At 42.1% G+C, this 22,618-nt stretch overlaps 1 protein-coding gene across 6 annotated transcripts in view; it reads right to left on the bottom strand.

Moving 5' to 3' along the window:
• The window catches only part of kif13a (kinesin family member 13A), a 39,447-nt gene that overhangs the window by 10,713 nt on the left and 6,116 nt on the right, over positions 1–22,618 (bottom strand). For all 6 annotated transcript variants that reach the window (XM_036006158.1, XM_031299045.2, XM_036006157.1 and 3 more), the window contains exons 3-24: positions 16,002–16,014; positions 13,726–13,786; positions 12,776–12,868; positions 11,414–11,594; positions 9,648–9,735; positions 8,983–9,117; positions 8,741–8,853; positions 8,318–8,429; positions 6,628–6,840; positions 6,383–6,493; positions 6,162–6,296; positions 4,919–5,049; positions 4,550–4,636; positions 4,284–4,459; positions 2,835–3,054; positions 2,188–2,350; positions 1,915–2,058; positions 1,676–1,825; positions 1,329–1,493; positions 1,068–1,241; positions 777–928; positions 24–156 (exon numbers count right to left, since the gene is read on the bottom strand). In XM_036006158.1, the coding sequence (XP_035862051.1) occupies positions 24–156; positions 777–928; positions 1,068–1,241; positions 1,329–1,493; positions 1,676–1,825; positions 1,915–2,058; positions 2,188–2,350; positions 2,835–3,054; positions 4,284–4,459; positions 4,550–4,636; positions 4,919–5,049; positions 6,162–6,296; positions 6,383–6,493; positions 6,628–6,840; positions 8,318–8,429; positions 8,741–8,853; positions 8,983–9,117; positions 9,648–9,735; positions 11,414–11,594; positions 12,776–12,868; positions 13,726–13,786; positions 16,002–16,014 (2,950 nt within the window). The remainder of the gene's footprint in view (positions 1–23; positions 157–776; positions 929–1,067; positions 1,242–1,328; positions 1,494–1,675; positions 1,826–1,914; positions 2,059–2,187; positions 2,351–2,834; positions 3,055–4,283; positions 4,460–4,549; positions 4,637–4,918; positions 5,050–6,161; positions 6,297–6,382; positions 6,494–6,627; positions 6,841–8,317; positions 8,430–8,740; positions 8,854–8,982; positions 9,118–9,647; positions 9,736–11,413; positions 11,595–12,775; positions 12,869–13,725; positions 13,787–16,001; positions 16,015–22,618) is intronic.

The following is a 22,618-nucleotide window of genomic DNA, read 5'->3' as shown; positions in this document are numbered from 1 at the left end:
TTGATATATAGTTTTTCTCTGACCTGTCGGAGTTGGAAGACTCCTCCTGTGCTGATGTCTTTTCCAGGATGCAGCTCCACAGATGAGTACTCTCCCTGCTCATTCAGCTCCTGGATGGAGATCACCAGCTCGATCCTACGAGACACCTCACTCCACCTAGAACACGCAACAGCCAAGATTAGTGAGGTGTGAAACCGCAGTGTGTGTGTGTGTGTGTGTGTGTGTCAGAGCATGTGAGCAGAGTGGACAGTAAGAATTTCCGCTGCTCGCTCACAGAGCTGTCCGTTTACCTCCGCTCCCCTGCTCCCCCACTCCAGGCCACTAAATATCGCTCCACGCTCTTAGATTTCTTACTTAGATTTCACCCCGCTCCACTCAATCGCTCCCCTCTCGCTCCAGAAATAAAGAAAAAAAGCTTTGTTGTATTTATCAGATGAACGGAGCCAACCCCTCCTTTATGCCTGGAGCTCAACAGCAAAAAGTCCGCTGGATGGAAGGCACTAGCAGCATGGAATGGGCGGGCGCCGTTTATCTGCATGTACTGTGCTGCTGTAGTAACACAAAGAAGAGCTCGGGCATGCTTCAAACTTATGGTATGAGTGGTACCAGAGCTAAATTGGAGAGGTATGGGGCAGGAAATAAGGCGATGCTCCAACATTTGAAAAATCCACTCTGCACTCCATCCAAAATCCCCCCGCTCGTGCTCCACTCCGCTCACATGCTCTGGTGTGTGTGTGTATGTGCAAAAGTGTGAGTGAAACATGTGATACATGTACCTGTCTCGGAGCGTCTGGGTCTTGGCCTCCAGTGCGTCTAACTCCCAGAGCGAATGTCCGTTCCCAGCACAGCGGTGACCCCACACTTCTATGGCCAATGCTCCATCTGATATAAACTCCAAAAACTCATCTGTCACATGCACAGCATAGTCCTGCACAAAGACAAGAGGTTTGTAGTGGAGTTGATTTGAAAATAAAAGTAGTTAACAAAACTTACGGCTAAAGCTAATGCTTCAAGGTGAGGCATTAACTGCCTCAAATTGAAACAACTAGCAGCTCCTTTTAATGTACCTTGCAATGATCAAACTGGACAGTAAACTGGGCATCTGGGCTTCGAGGGAAAGGTCTGTCTGGGCTGACCATGGGAGGAGCCACAGTGGGCTCACCGTGCTCCCAGAAGGTGTACTGACAGAAGACAAAGTTGGAAAGGTTGAGCGGCAGACCTGTAGCCTCCCTGATCCGCACCTGCAGCAAAGAGACAAGTTACTGAGCGTTGTTGTACTGTTGTACTAAACTATCCTTGTACAATTCCAACATGTCCATCTTTGTTACCCTGCAGGTTAGCCTCTTGGCCATGTGGACAATCTCCCCATTGGTGTCCATCACCTCATAGCAGCTACTCTCACTGGAGTTCTCTGACGAGTCGTCTCCCCCAGACAGGCGCTCTGGTACGACTCCACTCACTCGCATCAGCTCAATGTGCAGCCTGCCTGCTACCTGTACATAGAAGGCAGGGAGACATCATCCCCTACATTCAAATAAAAATGCCCAATAATGTGTACATTTTAAATATATGTACATCATCCTTACATATGGACCTGATGTAATAAGGATATTGAAAGGTTGCACCATGACTCATTTATTTGTGTATTAATCTGTTAATGTTGGTGCACTCTTACCTCTCCCTGTTGGCTGATGATGGGGACTGCATACTGCAGTTTGACATCATGGAAAAGGCACTCTAGAAATATGTTGGCCACTCCTATCAGGTTGTGGTTCTCTTGGGCCTCATAGAATAGGTCACAGTGTTTACTGTCTGCCTTGTTATACTGAGAAAAAACAAAACAGAGAACAACCTGAATAACCCAGACAATATGTTCTACTTATCTTTTCCTATTTCTGATCCTCTGTTTCTTACCATCTCATCTGTGCCTTCCTTCCAGTCCCTGTAGTGGTCTCTCATATCCACCAGTTTGTTTTCCAGCTTCTCAATGGTCCACACCTGGGTCCCCTTTCCTTTTCTCCGCACCTGAATGGCCGGCTCGCTTACTATTGCTCCACGCTAAATAAAAAAACAGATTAAGACACTTCAACTTTAGCACATATTCATACTTCAACAACTGACAATGAAATCTGTCCAGTAAGGTGATGTGGTGCTGGTGTGTGATTGCAGGGGGGTCAGAGGTCTGACCTTGCGGTTGGCGCTGAGGTTGGCTGCAGGAATCTGAAGGGTGACCTGATAGTCAGTCAGTTTGTTCATCTCTTCTGCCAAAAAGTTGGCTTCTCGCACCAAGGTGTTGGCTTTCACGACCTGTTCCCTGAGTCGAGACAGGCTCTGGCGAAAAAGCTCATCGCTGACACATGCACACACACACACACACACACACACACACACAGACGACAGAACACAGATCATTCATTCATTCATGAAGCTGAAGACCTGCCACCTATCATGTACCCTCAGTGTGGATTTAATATGCACATCACTCCTATGTACAGGAACAGCTAGTGAAAAACATACACAGAGTTGTGTATGTGACTGACTGAACTTTGACTTGTGATGCTTACATTTTAGTAAAAGGGTCACTGATTCTTGCATCTCAGATTTGGCCCTCAAACCACAGTGGCTGGAGTTAACCAAGGATGGCGAAATAAAAAAGAAATCTCAGTAAAAACTCAGTCATGTCAGAGGATAATGGCTTAAGCTAACTAGCTGTCACCTCAAATATCAGGTCACTGTTACAATGATGTGCAGGAAAATGCTCAGCTCAGCTTTTCAGTCCTGAGGCAGGCCTCCCTGCAGTGGACAGAGAGGGTGTGTCAGTGCATTCCACAAACCGCTCCTCGGTCCACAGTCGCAGTTTGCCGTGTGGTGTGTGCGTCGGGAACGTAAGGCGCTCGCTGCTGCTCCGGTGGTGTTGGGCCGTTTTCTCGGGCGACAGCTGTTGCCGTAGCGACTCCAGCTCACGTTCATACATCACCCTCTGCTCCTCTAGAGCTGTCTGCTTCTCCTCCAGATACTGCTTCTCCAGCACCTGGACCACATTCTGCATGGGGTCTACACACATGAGAAACAACAAGTCCTGATTATAACTAACAGGAACAGGACCGTACAAACAGCAACCACCACAGCTGAGAACAAATGATGTTATTCATTTAAAAAATATATATATTATTGATATTTGCCTTATAATGCACTTCATCTTATGGACTCTGGCTTTATTAGAATGTATTAATTTATTAAAATACACGAATAGTCAAAAAAATAATAAAAAAATAAAAAATATTTTTCTTTTTGTTACACATAGTTTTGTTTTTGTAATGTGTGTTGTTGGCAGTTTAAAAAATATTAGAGCTAAAATGATTGTTTAAATTCGACAGATTGACCGAAAAAGACTATTTTGATGATTCATTTCAATTCATCATTTTAGTCTTTTATCAAGCACAAATACCTTCTTTTCTCTGTTTTGTATAATTAAATAAAGTAAATCATCACACAAAACAAGCAATTTGAAGATGTCAACTTGAGCTCTAGGAAATTGTGATTTGCTTAAGACTAATTGTCTAAAAAATATATAATCAAAAACAAACTATAATCTATAATGAATATAGTAATACTTTACTAGTATTACTATATTCCCCCCCCCCCATGAAACGGAACTGACACTTCGCTGCAACACAAACCAATATATTTATCCACCTCTATTCTCACAGGTGAAGAACACAAACAACGAAAATCACCAGTTAACTTAATTTAAATTTGCAAGACCAGGCTTAAATTAACTGACAACATAAGTTATACAACTTACAGTTCTCAAGGACATACACACACAATCTCAACTGGCTAGTTACTCGTGTGTCCGCGCTATATAAGAATGCAGCCCTATTTATGTTACCGTGGGGGGGCAGAAATGTTGCAGTGGGGGGTTGCCACGGTCAAATCAACATAGAGGAAATACTGTGGATGCTAATGGACTTTGAGCCCTAACTGATTGTTCGTCCCACCTCAGCTCCACCCAGGTTAAATCTGATCACAAACATTTAAATTTGTAGCAACAATCCGCTGAGGAAATAGTCAGCGGATTGTTGTAATTAACGCTAGAATTGTGCTTTTTATATTCAATATAAGGAGTATTGCTTTACAGTAGTGGCATTTCTACAATATATTATTAGGTCAAATTAGCTAGAACAAGCTGAAACTTCAGAAACCTAAGTTGAATACATACTGTATACAGCTGTGGCCTGGGGATCATATAGATTGCAGAAGGCAGATTGACCTAATCATACCATTGTTCCCCAGAGTCTTCATTATGACCTCCATCTGGGCAAACTCATAGCTGTAGTCCTGCTCAGAAGAGGCCTCGCTGGCGGTCTCCACATCTGCCTCGATGAAGCTCTCTCTGGGAGAAGCTCTCTCCAGCTCCTTTAAACGGTCCCGCCGCTTTCGTTTAGGCAGATTAATCCTGCAGAGGAACAGGACTTCCAATCAGTGACATTTAATTTCATGACTCTTCACACATTTGAATGTGGCCACACTACAGCACGTCTTATACCTGAAGAAGTGATTGTTGCCCCATAAGATACGATCTCCATGCCACAGGTGCACCAAGGAATCAATCATTGTTCCGTTCACACAGGTCCTGCAGAAAACAGAGAAATTACTCAAACTCTGATAATGAAGATGTCAGACGGCATTATCATCTTCATATTCAAACAGGGAAAACTAATTGAGAAGGAACAATCCTTTTGTAGTGAGAGGGAGACATGGCTCTGATATCAAAGCGAGAAGCTCAGAGCATAGATTCCTGTACAGTGAGGTCATGTGAAACACTCAGGTCCAGTCATCCATGAAGAGAGAGACAACAGAGATAGATAGATAGATAGATAGATAGTATATTGGAGGTAGTTGTATTGTAGTTCACCTGGCATTCCCTATGGGCATCAAGGTGACATCACTGTCTGGGCAGAGCTCCAGGACGCAGTGCTCCGGCTGGATACCGATGCCAAAGAGTTGGATGTCCTGGGACGTGTCTGCGCCAACACGCGTGTGCTCCTACACACAAGTGGAGGACAGATTATAGAAACTATAATGACAGATAAAAATAATTACACCTAACATATTGTTCCAACTTTTAGGTCATAGCCTACAAAATGTTGTTTGCTGAACCAATTTGCACAAGAGTTTTGTCATTCGCAAAACATAACATTTCAAATTCAAGAATAAAACTGAAGCAAAATCAGACCTAAGTGAAAAAAGCATGTGTCTCTCTCATTGCAGAGTGGGCGTTGTTAAACAAACATCCCAGCTTCGAGAGGATGTCCTACCCTGCGGCGAACTAACCCATTTCACATTACCATAGTCATTCCACACTGATATGCCAGGCTGGCCTGCAGGACCCAGACAAAGGCCTGTTGTTCTGTGCGCCGCACAGGCTGCTTTCTCACATGCCTGTGCTCTTACAGGTCCAACTAACTGGTTGGTTCCACTTCAGTGCATTGCAATGTCTCTTACTGGACTCTTCTCTGCCCTCACGGTGCCATCTGAATCACTGCAACACATGTGCTGTGTTTCAAGGCCTCAGTGAATGAGGAAGTGACTAAAAGGCATTTGGTAGCAACTTATCCCTAAAATTAGATAGTTAATAAGAGAACTTTCTGGCTTTCGTACAAACTTTAGCCATTACGAAGAGGTTTTGGATTTGTGACTATTCTAGCCACTATACACAAAAAAATACAGCATTTGCCATGAACAACTTGACAACATGTCACACAGATCTTTCATCCATTCATGGCCTTCACCCATACAATTGTCTACAAATCTACAACATTTCCATTTTATTTAGTGGTGCCATTAAAACAAAATGGGTCTGCTTCTTTGGGTTGTATATTTATCTTCTTTTAGAGCTCCTTAAGTTGAAACTAAAGGGGAACAGATGTAAGTTCAGAAGTTAATAAAACCACATAAATTAAATACAGACACTGGAAAAGTCCTCATGAATGCTTTTAACTGTTTATGTTATTTTTCCAGTGTGGTCACCTGGGACAAATAAGTAAAATCCTGACGTACTTAAGGCAGCAGAGTGACGATGGTTGTGAGTACTGTGTAGTATCTCAGCTAGATATCATGCGAATAATGCATTATCACATTGTAAAAACTCCTATTACCTTCAGGTAGTAGACCAGTAGCTCATTTAGGGCAGGATCAGCATTCAGATTGACAAGGAAACACTTGTCTTCACCCACTTTAATCCCTGATGTTTCCAGAGAGATGCCCATGCTCTCCAGCTGCTTCTGACGTTCCTGTAAACAAAGATAATGACAGTTTAACTGTACGTATAAATGTGCTTATTGAGATTTTGGAGTCTGTTTATGACTGTTGTACATACAGTGGCGATCTCCTCTGTCTTTCGTAGTTTCTCCTCCCAGGTGACAGTCATCTCCTGAATGAGTTTCTCAGACTCGTGCAGTTTCTCCTTCAGCTCAGGAGCCTTCAATGACTGATGGGAACAATGGGAGGAGAAAAAATCAGTATCAGTACAATCTGTATCATTGTATGGTTAATGACAAGTCTGACATGAATTCATTTATTTAATTTCGGAGCGTCTTGGGTCCACCAAATCCCTCCTCTCACCTCGGCCTGAGAGAGTTGAACTTTGAGCTTCTCCACCTCTTCCCTGAGCTCTCTGATGATCCGTGCGTTGGGGTCTTCGTTCACCACTGCATGGTTGACGATTCTCTTGGCTCTGTCGGCATAGCGTAGCGTGGACAGAGTCTCCTCGTAGTTGTCAGCCGCTGGACTCACTGTGGCTATCATGGCTGTCTTGCTGTTGCCGCCAAGGTTGTCCTGAAGACAAGAAAACATGTTGCAAGAAAATATAGCTGCTAAATCTTTCCTTTTTGGTCTAGATGCATGGCGCAGTGCATGTAGTGCAGTGCCAGTTTTTGGTCACCTTAAGTCACATTTCAGCACACCTAGAACAACCACATATCATCAGTGTTGGGCAAGTTACTTCCAAAATGTAATACATTATAGATTACTAGTTACTGTCATTTGAGAGTAATTAGTTATATAACAATATTACTGTCTCTGAATTGTAATGCGTTACACTACTTTTGCATTACTTTTGAGTTACTTTCACCAAAATAACAGGGGAAGTTTGATTTGGCAGCTAGCTTGTGAATTTCACCACCGGATCAATAAAGTCTCCTCTTTATCCACTTTAATACTTCATAGATTATTCATATTTTGTATAATTAATATAAATATGAAAAGTAACTAAAGCTATAAAAAATAGATAGGTAAAATGTATAATAGGCAAGTAGGAGAAAATGAAAATACTCAATTAAACGTACGGCATTGTTGTAAAATGTTTGTTTATAGCACTTGAATAAGAAATTCATGTTGTTTAGTTTAAAACACTCTAAATGAAATGTTCAATTATAGTGTGATTAAAACTCACTATTTACATTATTTACAGTACTTCATTTACAGCTGATTTGTGAAAAGGTAGCCTACACAACCTTATTTAACAGTAATTACTGCGAACCGTCACAGGAAGTGCTTTTATTTTGAAGTAAGCTACACGGAAGTTGTCTGTTGTATAGCCTACTCTTGCTAGCTTACTGAGATGCAACATGTCCGTCAGGCTCAAGTTGTTCACTTTCTTGTTTGTAAAACTGCAACATATTGAACAGTAAATGGTCACAGTAAAAGACAAGCGCTTTTGGTCGTCATTCAAAGCCATTCCACTACAGGCATAGTTACTTATCACCGCTGATAAAATGCAATGATATTTACGTGTAGCAAGCCTCAACATTAATTCCCGACATGTTTATATCTGTCAGCCGCTGACGTACCGTCACCTGTTGGGACATACATGCTGTCCGTACCGTCTCTGGTTCTGACCACGGGAACAGAAACAGGACAGCTCACTTCAACGCAGCGTAATAACTCCTGAAAATAATATCCATCTCACAAATGTATCTGTCTCTGCAGTCATCTCAACCATCGAATACAGCGACAGGAAAATAATACGGCTTTTTTTTTTTCCTGTGAAGAAATGTGTTAAGTGTTGGTGAACTCTTAAAAAAACCAATGCACCACTAAATGTTGCGTTAAAATGCGTTGTAACTTGCGTTACTGAGACTGTAACGAGTATAATATTACCGAAATTTAATTAGTAATGCGTTATATTACTGCGTTACAGCAAAAAGGAATACATTACTGTAATTGCGTTACTTTTGTAACGCGTTACTCCCAACACTGCATATCATTACAACAACCAAGACAGTTATAAATATGGGTAAATTGTGGGTCAAACCTTTAGTAGCCAGGTGAGCACTGAGTCTCTGTATGGCACAAACTTGGCCTTCCCCTTTCCTGCAGACTGATCAGCCAGAGCCGAAATCACACAGCCCAACGTGGTGAGAGACCTACATACACACACACACACACACACACACACAATCAGCTTTTCTTTTCAGATTATTTTTTGGGGCATTTATTTTCACAGGACAGATGAAGACATGAAAGGGAAGAGAGAGGGGGAATGACATGCAGCAAAGGGCCACAGGTTGGAGTTGAACCCACAACTGCTGCGTTGAGGAGTAAACTTCTACATATGTGCACCCACTCTACCAACTGAGCTAACCTGGCCACACACACACACAATCAGCTTTAACCAGTCAAATGTTTAATCGGACTTCAAACATTTGTATGTCTTTCATACAAAAAATATACCCACTTGTTAATATTGCTGCCCTCTTTGAGTCTCTCTCCAGCAGCTCCAGTCTTGGACACTCGCTCACTTCCTGCCAGGTCAACCAGACTCATCTTGCTCACTTTCTCCCCTGAATTCTGTTTATCATCACAACATGAACAAAAGGTCAGTCAGACCCATGATAAGATAAGTAGGATAAACACAAACTAGTTTCAGTAAATTCAAGGAACAATTTAGCGTGAAAGTGGCTGAACAGCAAGACTGACCCCAGACTGTAGATCATAAAGCGTTTGTGTGACAATGATACTGAAGACACCGTGTGATCGGCTGCTTTCCTCATTCATGTTGGTGGCTGCAACTGTGCGAGATTTGTTCCCCTCTGACATTAACACCTCAATGTCCTAAAAAGATATAGAAGTGAGGTCAGAAAAGAAAATACGTTGCAGGAAATTTAAACACATTTCTCTGGATTTAGGTAAAACTTGTACATGGACCATTAAGATAACAGGAAATTGATTGATTGATTTAGCTGGGTCACAGCAGGCAGTGGGCTAAGGCTGTGGGAAACCACTGCACTAATATCAGGCAGAGCATAGCACGGAGGAACAGGGTGGAGATGTTTAAACTTAATTAAGGAAGACCCTGCCAAGGCTTGGCATTTAAACTACAAGAAATCCCATGACTACATACCACATCAGGAATATGTGTCATTACAGTTTCTGCAATTGGGAGGATATGAAACATAATGGTTATTCCAAATGTAAATCAGCGGCTTGACAACTGGGGATGTGATATAAAGGCACATCTGCTGGATGCCATACATCATGTCTATGTGGACAGTATGTGAAATATGAGGCCTGTGGTCAGTGATAGTGTTGGATTTAGCTTCGCCTCTGGTCGCAGTGTGATGACAGAAAGGTGAAAGACACACCTCAAAGTTGGTCACAGCCAGCTGAGACAGACCATCCACGTATGGACCCAAGACTTTGTGTTCCCGAACTTTCAGGGAATGTCGGCTCCTTCAAAAATAATGAAAGCAACACAATGAGTAAGAGAAAGAGAAGAAAAAGGGAGGAATAATTAGCATTTCAATTTGGGACATACATGCAAAAAGAAAGAAGAAAAAGTGCAGTCCTTGTCATGTAAAACCTCTTAGCACTTATGGCAGTTCAATAAACTATCTCTTTGAGAAGCTAGAAGCATCTCCTCTGTACTTGAGTCTTTGATTAGAATGAAAACATAATGCTTCAGGGTGGGTTTCGAGAAGCTCATATGACTCATTTACCCTTCTCTTGGAACAGTAATTTAAATTCATTTTTGGGAAATAAGACAGCCTCCTATTGGCAACAATTGCAATTCAAAAGAACTTCAATAGCATAAATATCTCTGGCAGAATTTCTCATTTTATAAAGTTGCATTTGTTATTAATTACTATTTGTGGAAACGGAATGGCTCGCATGTTACGGCAATATTGAAATAATTAACTGTTAATCAACGGGCACTACAACTGCAATACAAATGTTAACACGTAAAAGTTTCTGAATTTCTTTAATTTCTCCATCTCTAAATACTCTCTCACTTCCCCAGCCTTCCAAACATTCACAAATGATTCATTAAAAAAGGCAAAATAATTTTCTCAATCAGCTGAGACAGTGTTACTAAACAGGAGTAAATAGCGTATTTGTTGACATGAAGAATAAACATTATTTTGTTAGAAAATCCTGATTAGACTTTCCCGATCCTAATAAAATGTGCCGTGTCATAAACTTAAACTAAGGGTAGGTAGGTGTTTCACAAGATGGGGGCAGGTGGGTAAACTGATGCTCATCTTCACCTGCCTGCCCGCCAGGTGTTGAGGAGAAATCCTATAGATCAGTAAGTCAGTGAGTCACTGAATCCCTCTTCATGGCTACAGAACGACTGATGTTGGCAGAAACCAGCTTCCCTGCCTCCACTCTAGTAATCTACCACCCACTGCAGCAAACAAGAGGATGCAACCACAAGAAAGACCACAGCCAACTCATAGTGTGACAGAGATCCTATTTAAACTTGACGTGTCTATACCACAGCCAATGTTTACTCCTTAAATATCACAGAGGCTGATAGACCAAGAGAGTGTGAGGCTTGTTATATAAGTGAGAGGAAGTTGCCATCAAAATGGCTCTGGCTGCATCTTCTGACATCTGCACCACACAGTGCACTCCACTGTAGTCCCTTCTCTTGGGCTCGGCTCCCAGGCTGCTCTGACCGCTCTCCTGCTCCCAGCTTCACTAACAGATGTCCCTGAAACACACTCTTTCACTGTTTGCTCTCCCCTACAGTCTGTCTGCCAACCCACATCAGACCACGGAGGCAAAGAATGCAGCAGTGTCAGAAGACGATGCTGGCCGCCGTTCTGCAGGAAATGACTGGGTTGAGCTTCCTACTCACGTCATTCTGTTGCCGTCCCCCATACAGGCTACTAGACACAACAGAGCTATAAACTGAGATGCTAAACTAACACAAAGTGGGAGATGAGGGAGAGGTCACAGCTCGTGCTGGAGTTGGAGTGAATCAAAGCTATGAGAAAATGTCATCACAGTTTGTGTAATCAGCTGTCACCCCAGGTCAAAAGCATTAACAATGAATTAGCTCATTAAAATCAGGGAGGCTATGCAGGTTACATGTGCTTACTCTGAAGAAGACGTCCACACTCACCCTTTGGGATCGAGCAGGTCACGGACCTTCTCATTGTAGATCTCCATGTAGGAGACCTCCACCTTAAAAGTATGGCCCTCGTTCTCCTCTCTGTGGACCCTCTCAAACAGCGAGCAGCAGAGTCGAGGGATTAAACCCGGCTGATCCCCATTCCCCATCATGGAAAAGGACTTGCCTGAACCTGGATGGACATTGCAGAGTCACACATGATTGTATCCCCTACAGATAGTGGTCCACACAGTGCAGTGCTTCAATAACAGTGAAACTTAATGAGTCCCTACTCTGAGCACACTTACTGTTTGATTTCAGAAACGATTTAGCTACATCACGTCATATATCATGATCATGAGATAACAAATTCTCTACATGTTGTAACAAGCCTACAGCCATGCATGTACTTTAGTTGTAGCCGAATGCTAACATCAGCATGCTAACAAACTAACAATGACGGTACTAACATGGTGTAGCAGGTATAATGTTTATCATGGTCACCATCGTAGTTTAGCCCTAAACACAAAGTTCATCTGAGGCTGGTGGGGATTTCATTAGTTTTGATCATCAAGCAAAATATTGGACAATTAAAAATGTTGACCTGATGATTAAATGTTAAAGGATAACCAAAGTATTATTGTATTTTGTCTTCTGGGGACCATGAATTTGAACTTGTTTTGTTTGTGTGTTACTTGTTCCACCTTCATGTAAAGCGTCTTTCCAGTGTCTGTACAAAATTGAATGGCAATAGTTGTTGAGACATTCACTCAGAAGCACAAACATCAGCCTCATGTTGGCGCTAAAGTATAATAACTCAGATGATAATCAAAGTCATTAGGAGAAAATATGATATATTTCAGTCTGGACCAAAATGGCGACCAAACCAACCGACCGACCGACCGACCAACTTTCCCATCCCTTGATTAGACCAAGACTGCTAAGAAACAGCAAACTAAATGCTCTGTGCTTTTCTAATTCCCGTCATGACTCATTTTTTCTATTTTTTTTTCTCATACATCAGGTGATCGGAGGGCCACTAAAAAATATGTGTGCTCATCTCTCCAAACTTTTCAGTAGTTGTGTCTCTCTACCAAGTGTTTCCCTCTAAGAGAGGAAGTGGGATAAAGGAGCTAATTTGATCCAGGGTGAAGAAAGGATACGAGTTAAGTGATTCACCAGTGTGATTACAAAAACAAGTCTTCCTGTTCTTTAAACTTTCTACGGACACATCTGGAGACAACTTGACTTGCCAGTATACCTAAGTATAATAGAGGCAATTAATTATTTATAAATGCTTCAAAGACTGCATGATGTAAGGGATTTAGCAACAAAAAGTGACTCAATGTAAATTTCCTCTGGATGTTTAGTTACCTGTTTGTCCATAGGCAAATATGCAGGCATTATATCCCTGGAATGCATTTTCAAGTATTCCCTCTCCAAGGCACTTGAACACCACCTCTTGACCTTTTAGACAAAGAATCACCATGGAGATTAGATAACCATTCAGATATAGAAGTAATACTAGTCGTCTAGTTTGCATCCTTAAATTGGTGCAGTAACATTAACACGGAGAAATGTATCAACAAGGGCCAATAAACATGGAAGAATAAGAATTAATGAAAGATGACAGATTCCTGTCTGGTCGCGTGGAAAATGCTGGGTTGTGTAGATAAATCTCTTGTGTTGCTCAGTGTCGTGCGTGCGATGAATGGGACAGCTGTTTAACAAGCTAAATAAAGCCAGGGCCCGGGCCCTTGAGGCAGCCCTTCACTGAACAGATTGCCTTGTCGGTTCAGCACAAAGCAGATGTAATCATTACATTTCCATCACAAAATGAGAGCGATATGACAAGGAAAATATGTACAATGATTATGTAAATCTGCCCTGGACTGGCAGTAATAACCTCTTTTTTATAGATGTTACAAAAAATGTAGCTGTAACATTTTCTGTGGAGCACTCATTAGAGTAATGAATGGTAGATGATAACATAAGCACAATGGTTTAGTTATTGTACATGATCAATATACAAGTGTCCAATATTTTAGTATATATTGGAGAAAAATAAACATGGTGGTTTTATTGTTTTGAGACAAAGACGACTAACTCAATTGGATATTTTAATGTGTTCTCTCAAAACACAAATGACCGTGTCTGCCCTCACTGTGCTTTGCTTTGCATGATGCAAAAACAGTTTTCCATCAAGTAGGGAGTTTCCCTGCTCTATTGCTGCACAAAGCTCAGCATGTCTTTACATGGACACGTGATTTGAGTTCTTTGGTGATGAGTAAAGGATCAGTTTCAGCATTTACAGTATGACTCACCAGCATATTTGGGAACGTTGGACTCATCCATGGACCAGAAACAGTGGTCAAAAGCGAACACCTGCAGAGTAAGCACAGGGAGTGTAAACACACACTTCTTCTCACACTTGTCCAAGCATGTACAGTACAACACAACCTGATCTTAGTAGTGGTCTTACTTCTTTTGTGGTACTAAAAAAAACAGGCTTATTGTGCCGTACCATGCCACCCTGCAGTAAATCAGCAGGACTAAGCTTGTCTGAGTGAGTAAGATGAAGTCTAACTGAGTATTGTTCGAGGTAATGCTCGTTAAGACCGCGCCATGACTGTCTGCACAAATCCACTGTTAGCTACGCCGAGTTTTGTCATAGTGGCTGGAGTTAAATGAATTCATAAATCAGGGTCAGCGCTCCCCAGAAGAAATTCCAGCACCCGGTGACCCTCGTCTCCAAGGAAACGGGGCCGTAGCTGCTCCCGGTGGTGCAGACTGGCTCTTAGCCCTCAGCGCTGGGTCTCACAAGTTACAACACAGGCTTCAGCAGCAGAGACTCTTTGTGTCCCCCAGGCACCTGCATGAGCCATGGATGGATAACACACAGAGAGGATGCTCTCTGTCTGTCATTCACCTCCTGACAGACAGAACAGCTCCTGTTACTGTATACGCTGCAGATCCACAACCATCTTAAACTTCTCCTTTGAGCAGTTTCAATTAATTAGTATAGAAATCTCTCATTTATATTTCATATGTGCTTGTTCAAAACACTCTGGCCATGTTGATAGGAGATATATAACTTCCCAAAGTCCACATTGAACTAGGTAATAGAGCTTTTATGTATGCTGCTCCCTCCCTACCTTCTGCAATTAAATCTAAAATTACGTGTCTGTGGTGTCTCTCTGTGATTTATTGCTGCAGAAACTATGTGCTTTCTCTTTCCTGATTTATGGTTTGAGGCCGCTCTTGGGTTGTTTTAAGGTGCCATTTAGATTGTTTCTTGGATGAAATATTTTACATGACTGCATTAGAAGGTTTATTGATGATTTTATAATTGCACTTAATTCTGATCTTGTGGCTTATTTTGTGTTATTTTCCTTCATGTTGTTTTTCTGCAACTCACCGTAGCTCAGCCACTTGTTTGCTAACATTTCTTCCATGTTCAACAATTGCTCCTGCACTGTCATCCTGCAGTGCAAGCACAACACTGCTGCACATTACTACTCCTGGCTTTCAGCGCACTGCTGCTGCTCTGCCAAAGCACTTTCCCCTATACAAATACCCCAAATAATCAAACTCCCTTCTAATCATAATAAGGGCTATTGGCCAGGGAACCACTGGTAGCACAGTCAGCATGGGAAGCACTGAGATCACTGAATGCTTTGAAAGAAAGACCTCCTCTTGTGACTTCAGACAAGTAAGTGGATGCCATTCAGAGGAACAAAAGTGCCATCATTCTCAATTAGAGCTGGTTTGGTAACTAGGGCTTCAATCTCCTCTGGTCTGTCTCTGTCCAGCCTGAGGGTGTGACTGCGCAACAAATTGTTCATGATTGGACAATTACTATTAATCAGCAGTGCAAATAATGATGAAGCTGAGAAGCACAATGCCCTTTTTGTCATTTCTTGGATGAAAACTGGTCAAACGTGATTGGATTGCAACCTCCTTTTACCCTTTAGAATGCAGGGAGACTAATTTGAGTGCCACTATAACTTAGCAGCCAGCCACGTGCTCATCTAGCTGAAGGGTATTACAGGGTAACTCAGGTTCACAGGCCCCCAGAGACCACGCACGCCTGTGGCCCGCATTAACGCTCCCCCGATCCCGTCAGCGGCCGAGTGCACTGAGCACAAAGCCCGTCCCTGGTGTGTGAAACATCTCTGAGCTAGTCACCAGCATGTTGTCAAGGGGGGAGGTGGGGGTGCACTCCAACAATGCAGCTTTGAATGCGCACACACACTGCCCCAGTGTCCGCGCTCATCCCTTTCTCATTGTAGAGCCTTTGTGGGTGTTCACGAGATCTTAGAGCGCTGACACATTCACACGGACATCTATCCGGCTCCTGCTGACCAACCAAACTACTAAAACACTCTCAATCATGTCCCTAGAAACAACGGCACGACAGTAGATCGACCTGTGCAGGATGCTTCTCATCCCCTCAGGGGAATGGTGTTGCCTGTGCAGAATCCTGCTTCTGGATGATTTCACTATGTGTGATAACAGGACAGTCAGTGAGAAGTCCCTACAGATGACTATTTCTGCTGACACTGCGCATCAGCAACAGAAACAGATTGAACTTACATACCTTGGATTGTTTCCTGTTGAATGAGACGGGCAATCCATCATAAACAGAAGAAATCCATGGCAGGTGAAGCAGAAAAAAGACAGAGAGAGAAAGAAATGGTTAGCATTGATACACAATTTAACAGTCAGAACATGTTCACACTCAGTAAGATGCAGCTGCACTTCTCACAGTAGGAAACTTCCCAGTGTCTGTGTCGACACAAACAGCTTTTCTGAACTGAAATATGTGCATTGAAACCAAAACAACTTTTTTAATGAAACCTCAGACTCCTTTCTAACTTTCTACATTTCTCAAATTCCTGGTGTGACTTCTTCATTCACTCCTTCCCTCATTTATTCACTCATTCATTCACTTGCACACAGTGGCATTTCCTGGTGGTAGGTGCTGCTGTGATTGGGTTCATAATTGGGCCAGTGGAGCGTGAGGAAGGGAAGAGATTTAGGATTCAATGTCCCACTGACTCTGTTGAGTAAATAGCTCTTATGCCTGTGGACTTAACAGAGAGGCCAGGTTGGGGAAGCCACTCTCAGCATAAGCCGCTGCCGGAACTAAGGACAAAAGGGTAATATATATGGCACTAAGTTATGTAGGATTATTATCTTAACTGGAGAGGGAATTCCCCAAAGCAGAACTATAACATTCAAGTCCAAACAAATGTTACATCCATCATGGCAAGGAAATTATTATGTTCTGCACATGCATGTTGCAGTATGATGCATTGCAACCTATACACCACCCTAGTGCTTCTACATCTGCTACAGTCCTGTCCTTCAACAGTCAGCAGATCCCTCCTGCAGGCTTCTCCTGGCACAGAGACAGAGGTGGGCATCACCTTCACACAGTAACTAATACAGGGCAAGACTGAAACACTGCACCAAAGTGTCTCACACAAACTGAGCTGAGTCACCTACAATAGCATGCCTGGAGAGCTGCACGAAAAAATAAAAAAAGAATACTCTTCTGCACTTTAATTTTCATCTTAAGTATTAAATTATACAAAATTAAAGGTACGAATTATGAACAGATTTCCTTTGAGGACTATACCCAGGTCATTAATAACTATACCCAGGCTCAAGCTCATTATGATGAGGGACAGAAAGAGAGAGAGTGTGTAGAGGAATAAAAGGAAAAGGGCCTTGTTTGGGTTCATAGCCTTAATCTGAATCTGGGCCACTGACAACCACTGTGACTGGGTCTCAATCACAGCAGACAAAGACCGCAGCAGGGCCCCGTCCTCTGGTGGGGCAGAGCAGAGCGGGGATGTCCGTGATGAGCTTTGAGATATGTATCAGCATCAGACAGCAAGGAGCACACATCTTAGACTTCCTATAGGCAGACAAGTAAGTGTGATCAAGGACCACTGACCTAATGCATGCTAACTTGAAAGGTAAAAAAAAAAATCTTCAAATGTCAGTGTTGCTACAAAGTGGAGATGTCAAAGATGAAAGAAAAACGTGGGAGAGTTATGACAACAAATAGATGGACAGCAGCCACAGCCCTGCGAAGAATGATAAATGGACAAATACAGAGAACAGATTTATTCCTATGGAGAACAAAAGGACAACAGATACAAGACCGGAAAGACACACACACACACACACACACACACACACACACACACACACACCAAATGTGGAGACAAAAGACATGCAGTTATGGAATGCGTGCAGTCTAGACTCTTTAGCAGAAGAAACTAACTCTACTGAAGAGCTGCTGCAGTGGTTTGGTGGCTGTTGCTCATTGTGCCTTATACTGTAGGCCTATGTACTGTATATGGTATGCCGGGTATGATGAACAAAACAATGGGGGAAACTGTTTCGGACTGGCTTTATTTAGAATTTCATAGAGCTACAATTTCCTCAGAAAGTCTCATTCCAAAAATGGACTTAATTTCATTCTTGTATTCATGGTAGGGATGCATGCATGATTCGGCCGAATATTGGGCTTTTTGACGGGGTTCGGTTTCGGCCAAACCTTAGAATTTTTTTCCACCGAACCCTGCGCTTGCACTGCGCGCGCTACACTGGTCGACGTAATGTAGGTGGACTGTTCAATGCAGTTGGCTGTGAGAAAGTGAAAATGGAACTCGCGGGCAGAAAAAGCGCCGCCTGGCAGCACCCCCAGCCAAAAGAAAGCTACCCAAGCCAAGCCACATGCCCAACCCGCAATGCCGACCTGGGTGGCAAGGACCCCAAACAACACACTACATCGCTGCTGCCAAAACACCTGCGCATGAAACATCTGAAAGAATACGAGCCGCGCATGAAGGAAACTACAGACAGCAACCAAAACGCAGCAACCCCAGGTACGGCAAAGGAAGGACAGTCACAGCTAAAAACTTGTGTTAACCAGACAGTCTCTCCCGGGCCATCAGCCGTTCTCTCTGAGTCTCCCTACAGTGGGAGCGGAGCAACTGCTGCTTGTTAGCTAACGTTAGTTTTCTAATTTCACCCACCCAACATGCCTTCATCATACACTGGTTAGCGAAAATTTGCCAAACAAAATTGTCACTCATCTGGCGATAGCAATGTGCTTTCCTACGATGTGAAAAGAGCGTGTGAATTCAACATTAAGTGGTTACATTTGTACGGTATTTTATTGTGTAATCTCTCAGTTGAAGGTTAAAAGGAAGTTACAGTAAACATAGAGCTTTTATTGTGATGGGAAAAAATGGAAGTAAATAAAGTGTTGTATTTTCTGACGGTTGACTGTGTTGGGGTGGAATAAAGTGAGACATGCAGTGCCGTCTTGGTTCCGGCATTGGAAGCCTGTGTCTTTGTTTTAAAGCCAAACCTGAGTCTAGACGATATAAGAAACCCTCGGTTACACATTTAACTATTTTAGAGGCTGTGGACATTGTTTACTTCATTAATGTGTTTACTGTGTTAATGGACTGAGGATGGGAGTAGGATTCGGTTCGGTTTCGGGTTCGGCAGAATCTTAACCAGTGGATTCGGTATTGCGCAGTCAAACCCCAAAAATCTGGATTCGGTGCATCCGTAATTCATGGAATAGTGTATTCCCCTACCTCCTCCATCTATCACAACGTTAAGACCTCCCCCTTTAATAAGTTACATTAGGCTCCAGTTCTCCCACTCTGCTTTGGACATAATCTCTTTAATCGCCACAGAAATCTGCGACCTTCTTAGCAGTTTTGTACTATGCTTGTAAAAAGCTATGTCCTCTACATTTGGTTATTTAAATCCTTTATTGTTTTACGCTGATGTAATAACATTTATCATTACTAGTTACTGCAAAGAATCTTGTATTTTCCAAGGTATTATGGTCAAAATATATTAATTGAGACTGTAAAACATGCTCAATTGGTAGAACAGAACCAAACAATTTTGTTGCATTTTCTATTACATTCAATACAGTGGGTGTTGCATGTAATTGTTCAGCTCCGCAAATAACAATTATTTTCATTATCGATTAATCTGTGAATTGATTTTTCAAATAATAGTTGTTTTCTATAAAATGTCACAAAAGAGTTAAAAAAACTGACAGCAATTTCCCAGAGTCAAAGGTGATGTATTCAAAGTGCTTTTTGTCCAAGCAGCTCTCTAAACCCCAAAGATATTCAGTTATTGTTATAGCCTATATGACAAAGACATAAATCCTCAATGCTGGAACCAAAGACAAATGACTGAAACAATGAATTGATTAAGAAAATAGTTGCAATGCAATATACAAGAAATGCTACCGGTGGCAGCTCAGTCACAAATGCTGTACAGTGCAGCTCCAAAGGATTCAAAGCACGGGCATAAAAAATTAAATGCGGGCCATTTATTTAATAATCAGCATGCATGCCAAGTCATGGCTCGGGGGCTTATTAAAGGCTGTGTTGTGGTTGACCAAGTGTGTGACACACATGTATGGCACAGAAGTGCCAGATAGCATCAGATACTCGCCCCCCTCCCTCAGAGGCAGATGCAGGCGGACACTGCAGACCCAGCAGGGCATGGCTGAAGTCTATGGGGGGCAGGTTCTGCTTGCCTTAATGTGTGTGTCATCAAGGGCATGCTCAGGCTCCCACGCCTCCAGCTACCTGATGCCAAGGCACCCATGAATGATTTCAACTTGGCCGAGGGTGGACATTGGCCTCTCACACTACTATGATTCTCCCCCTCACTGATTCTGTCGTGGCAGACAGAGAGCACATTTATGTTTCTTCTTTATTAAATTCTTATTTCTTATCACTTTTAGAAAGAAATACCTCCTCAGAATCCGACTGTGATTGTTTTTTAATACATTGTTGATATAATTAATTTAGATCACACATGAATGTTGAAAACATGGCATCTTTTGCATCTCAGAACCATGTATGCTGGTGCCCAAAAGGAAGGTATGAAGAGTGGGTGAGCTGCACTGGAATCCACACCACCACCCTCGTGGTCATGGTGAAGGATTAAGGCCACTGGGTTATTATGCCACCGAAAACTGCAGTCTTCTACCCCAGTAGGCAACACAACAGATTAATCTACTATGTCATCCACCTACAGAAGCATCTATCTACCCTTAAAAAAATTAAATTACATTGCATGCCCAACCCTACAGAGGTATCAGACTAATAGATATTTCACATTTTTAATGTATCATTTAATTTAATCTCACCAGAAGTGATGTATGTGATGTTATCTTCTGAAATTTAGGGATTGACAGCACAGAAAAATAGTTTTTAAATCATATCGAAAAGAAATAAATCCAACTCTATAAACGCAATGTTGTAGCTCCCGATTTTCCAATGCATGAAGGATACTTTGTCGGATTCATCAGTGTGATTTAGCAGGCTTTGCAAGAGTTTCTGATGATATAATCCTGCTGCTCAAATGGAATATGTAAATCACATAGTTGAGGTGCACCCCCCATTAAAATGACATTCACAACGTTCATCTGCCCTGCCCACACACACACTCACAAGCATAATACTTCGCACTTACACCCCCCAAAGATTCAAATTCCTCTTTCTGATCTGTTGCTGAAACTGTGTCTCCCTTTCACCTCCCTTTGACAGAACATATGAATCTTTCCACTGTTTGGCTGGCGACACACTTCAGATAATTACAATTCAACAAGCTTCAAAGCCAAACACAACGTTTAGAGCTATGTGTGTGTACGTGTGCACGCCTGCATGTGTGTGTGTGTGTGTGTGTGTGTGTGTGTGTGTGTGTGTGTGTGTGTGCGTGTAAAAGTGTTGGGTTGCAGCACACTGTGCTCTCACAGGCGAGAAGCTAATATTTCAGATGGTCCTCCAGTATGTTTAGAACTGAACACGCCGGCCCCCACCCACACAAAGCAGAGGTCACCCTGCTGCACAGACAGACAGGAGAGAGCAGTAAAATACCAAGCTCAAAGTTGGAGTAAGGGAGGGTGGGTCTCTTGTCTGACCAATCACACTCAAGACAATTCCAAGGAAGCATTTGGCTTAATGTAAGATGAGCAGAGCAGGCTGTCACTTTTATTAGCATTAGTAATCCAAAATCCAAAAGATGACAAGTGGTTGAAGTCAGAGGTTTACATACAGTACATTCACAAGTATTCAAAAAACAGAACTAAAGGAAGTTGGCTTGCTGATGACAGAAACAGGTGTGGCTTGGATTGATACAAGCTACTGAGACAGCTAACTGTGACTTCTGATATACAAACAATTTCTGGAGCTTCTTCAGCTTTTTTACGTACCATATCTACTCTAAGTATGCAATGTCTTGGCCAGTGGAGGAAGAAGTACTCAGATCCTTTACTGAAGTAAAAGTTTCAATACCACAATGTAAAGATATTTCATTACAAATATCACGTAAAAGTCCTGCATTTAAAATAAAAGTGTTTTGCAGAAAATGGGACTTGTCATGACGAATTACATATTAATAATGAAGCATCATTTTACTGTAGTAGCTAGAACTACTTTATATACAGTTTGGTAGTTTAGTCTAGTGGTGCCCCTGCAAAAACTCAAAAGATAAATCTGAGGGGTTGTGAAATGACTATTAGAAATAATTGATAAATTGAACAAGTATTTAAATGAAACCATGTGAGAAGTTTAAAGAGGAAAAGTCTCTTCAGAGGAGCAGCTAAAACCTGAAATGTGACAATGAACTAGACACAGCTTTTTTGTACTGTAAGGGGTCACCCCTGATTTAATCTTTAACAATGTCTTATATTCTAAAAGTAACTACACATGTTATATAAATGTAGTGAAGTAAACAGTACAACATTTCCCTCTGGTCTGTAGTGGAGTAGAAGTATAAGGTACTAGTAGAATAAAATGGAAATACCCATGTTAAGTACAAGTACCTAATTGTACTTGTACAGTACTTGAGTAAACGTACTTTGTTACATTTCACCACTGGTCTTGGCTAGTTTTTCAAACAAATGTGTCCATGGGTTATTGTACTAAAGGCTAAAATTAGCTTCCTATGAAAATATTCGGGGTGGTGGGGGATATCACTCATTAGGTCATCAACATAACTCTGGAATGTTTCTGTAACTTGGCAACTGCTGTCACTAAGCAACAGTGGTAAACATGGAGTCGAGACAACCTACCATCCTCATGAGTCAAAGTTCCAATATGAAAGCCAGGATCTAAAAAACAGCTACAGCACTGCCATCAGCAGAGCACA

The sequence above is a fragment of the Sander lucioperca genome, chromosome 10, assembly GCF_008315115.2.
Source record: "Sander lucioperca isolate FBNREF2018 chromosome 10, SLUC_FBN_1.2, whole genome shotgun sequence".
In the NCBI taxonomy this organism is placed as follows: domain Eukaryota; kingdom Metazoa; phylum Chordata; class Actinopteri; order Perciformes; family Percidae; genus Sander; species Sander lucioperca.
This window is presented reverse-complemented; position numbering and strand designations above follow the sequence as displayed.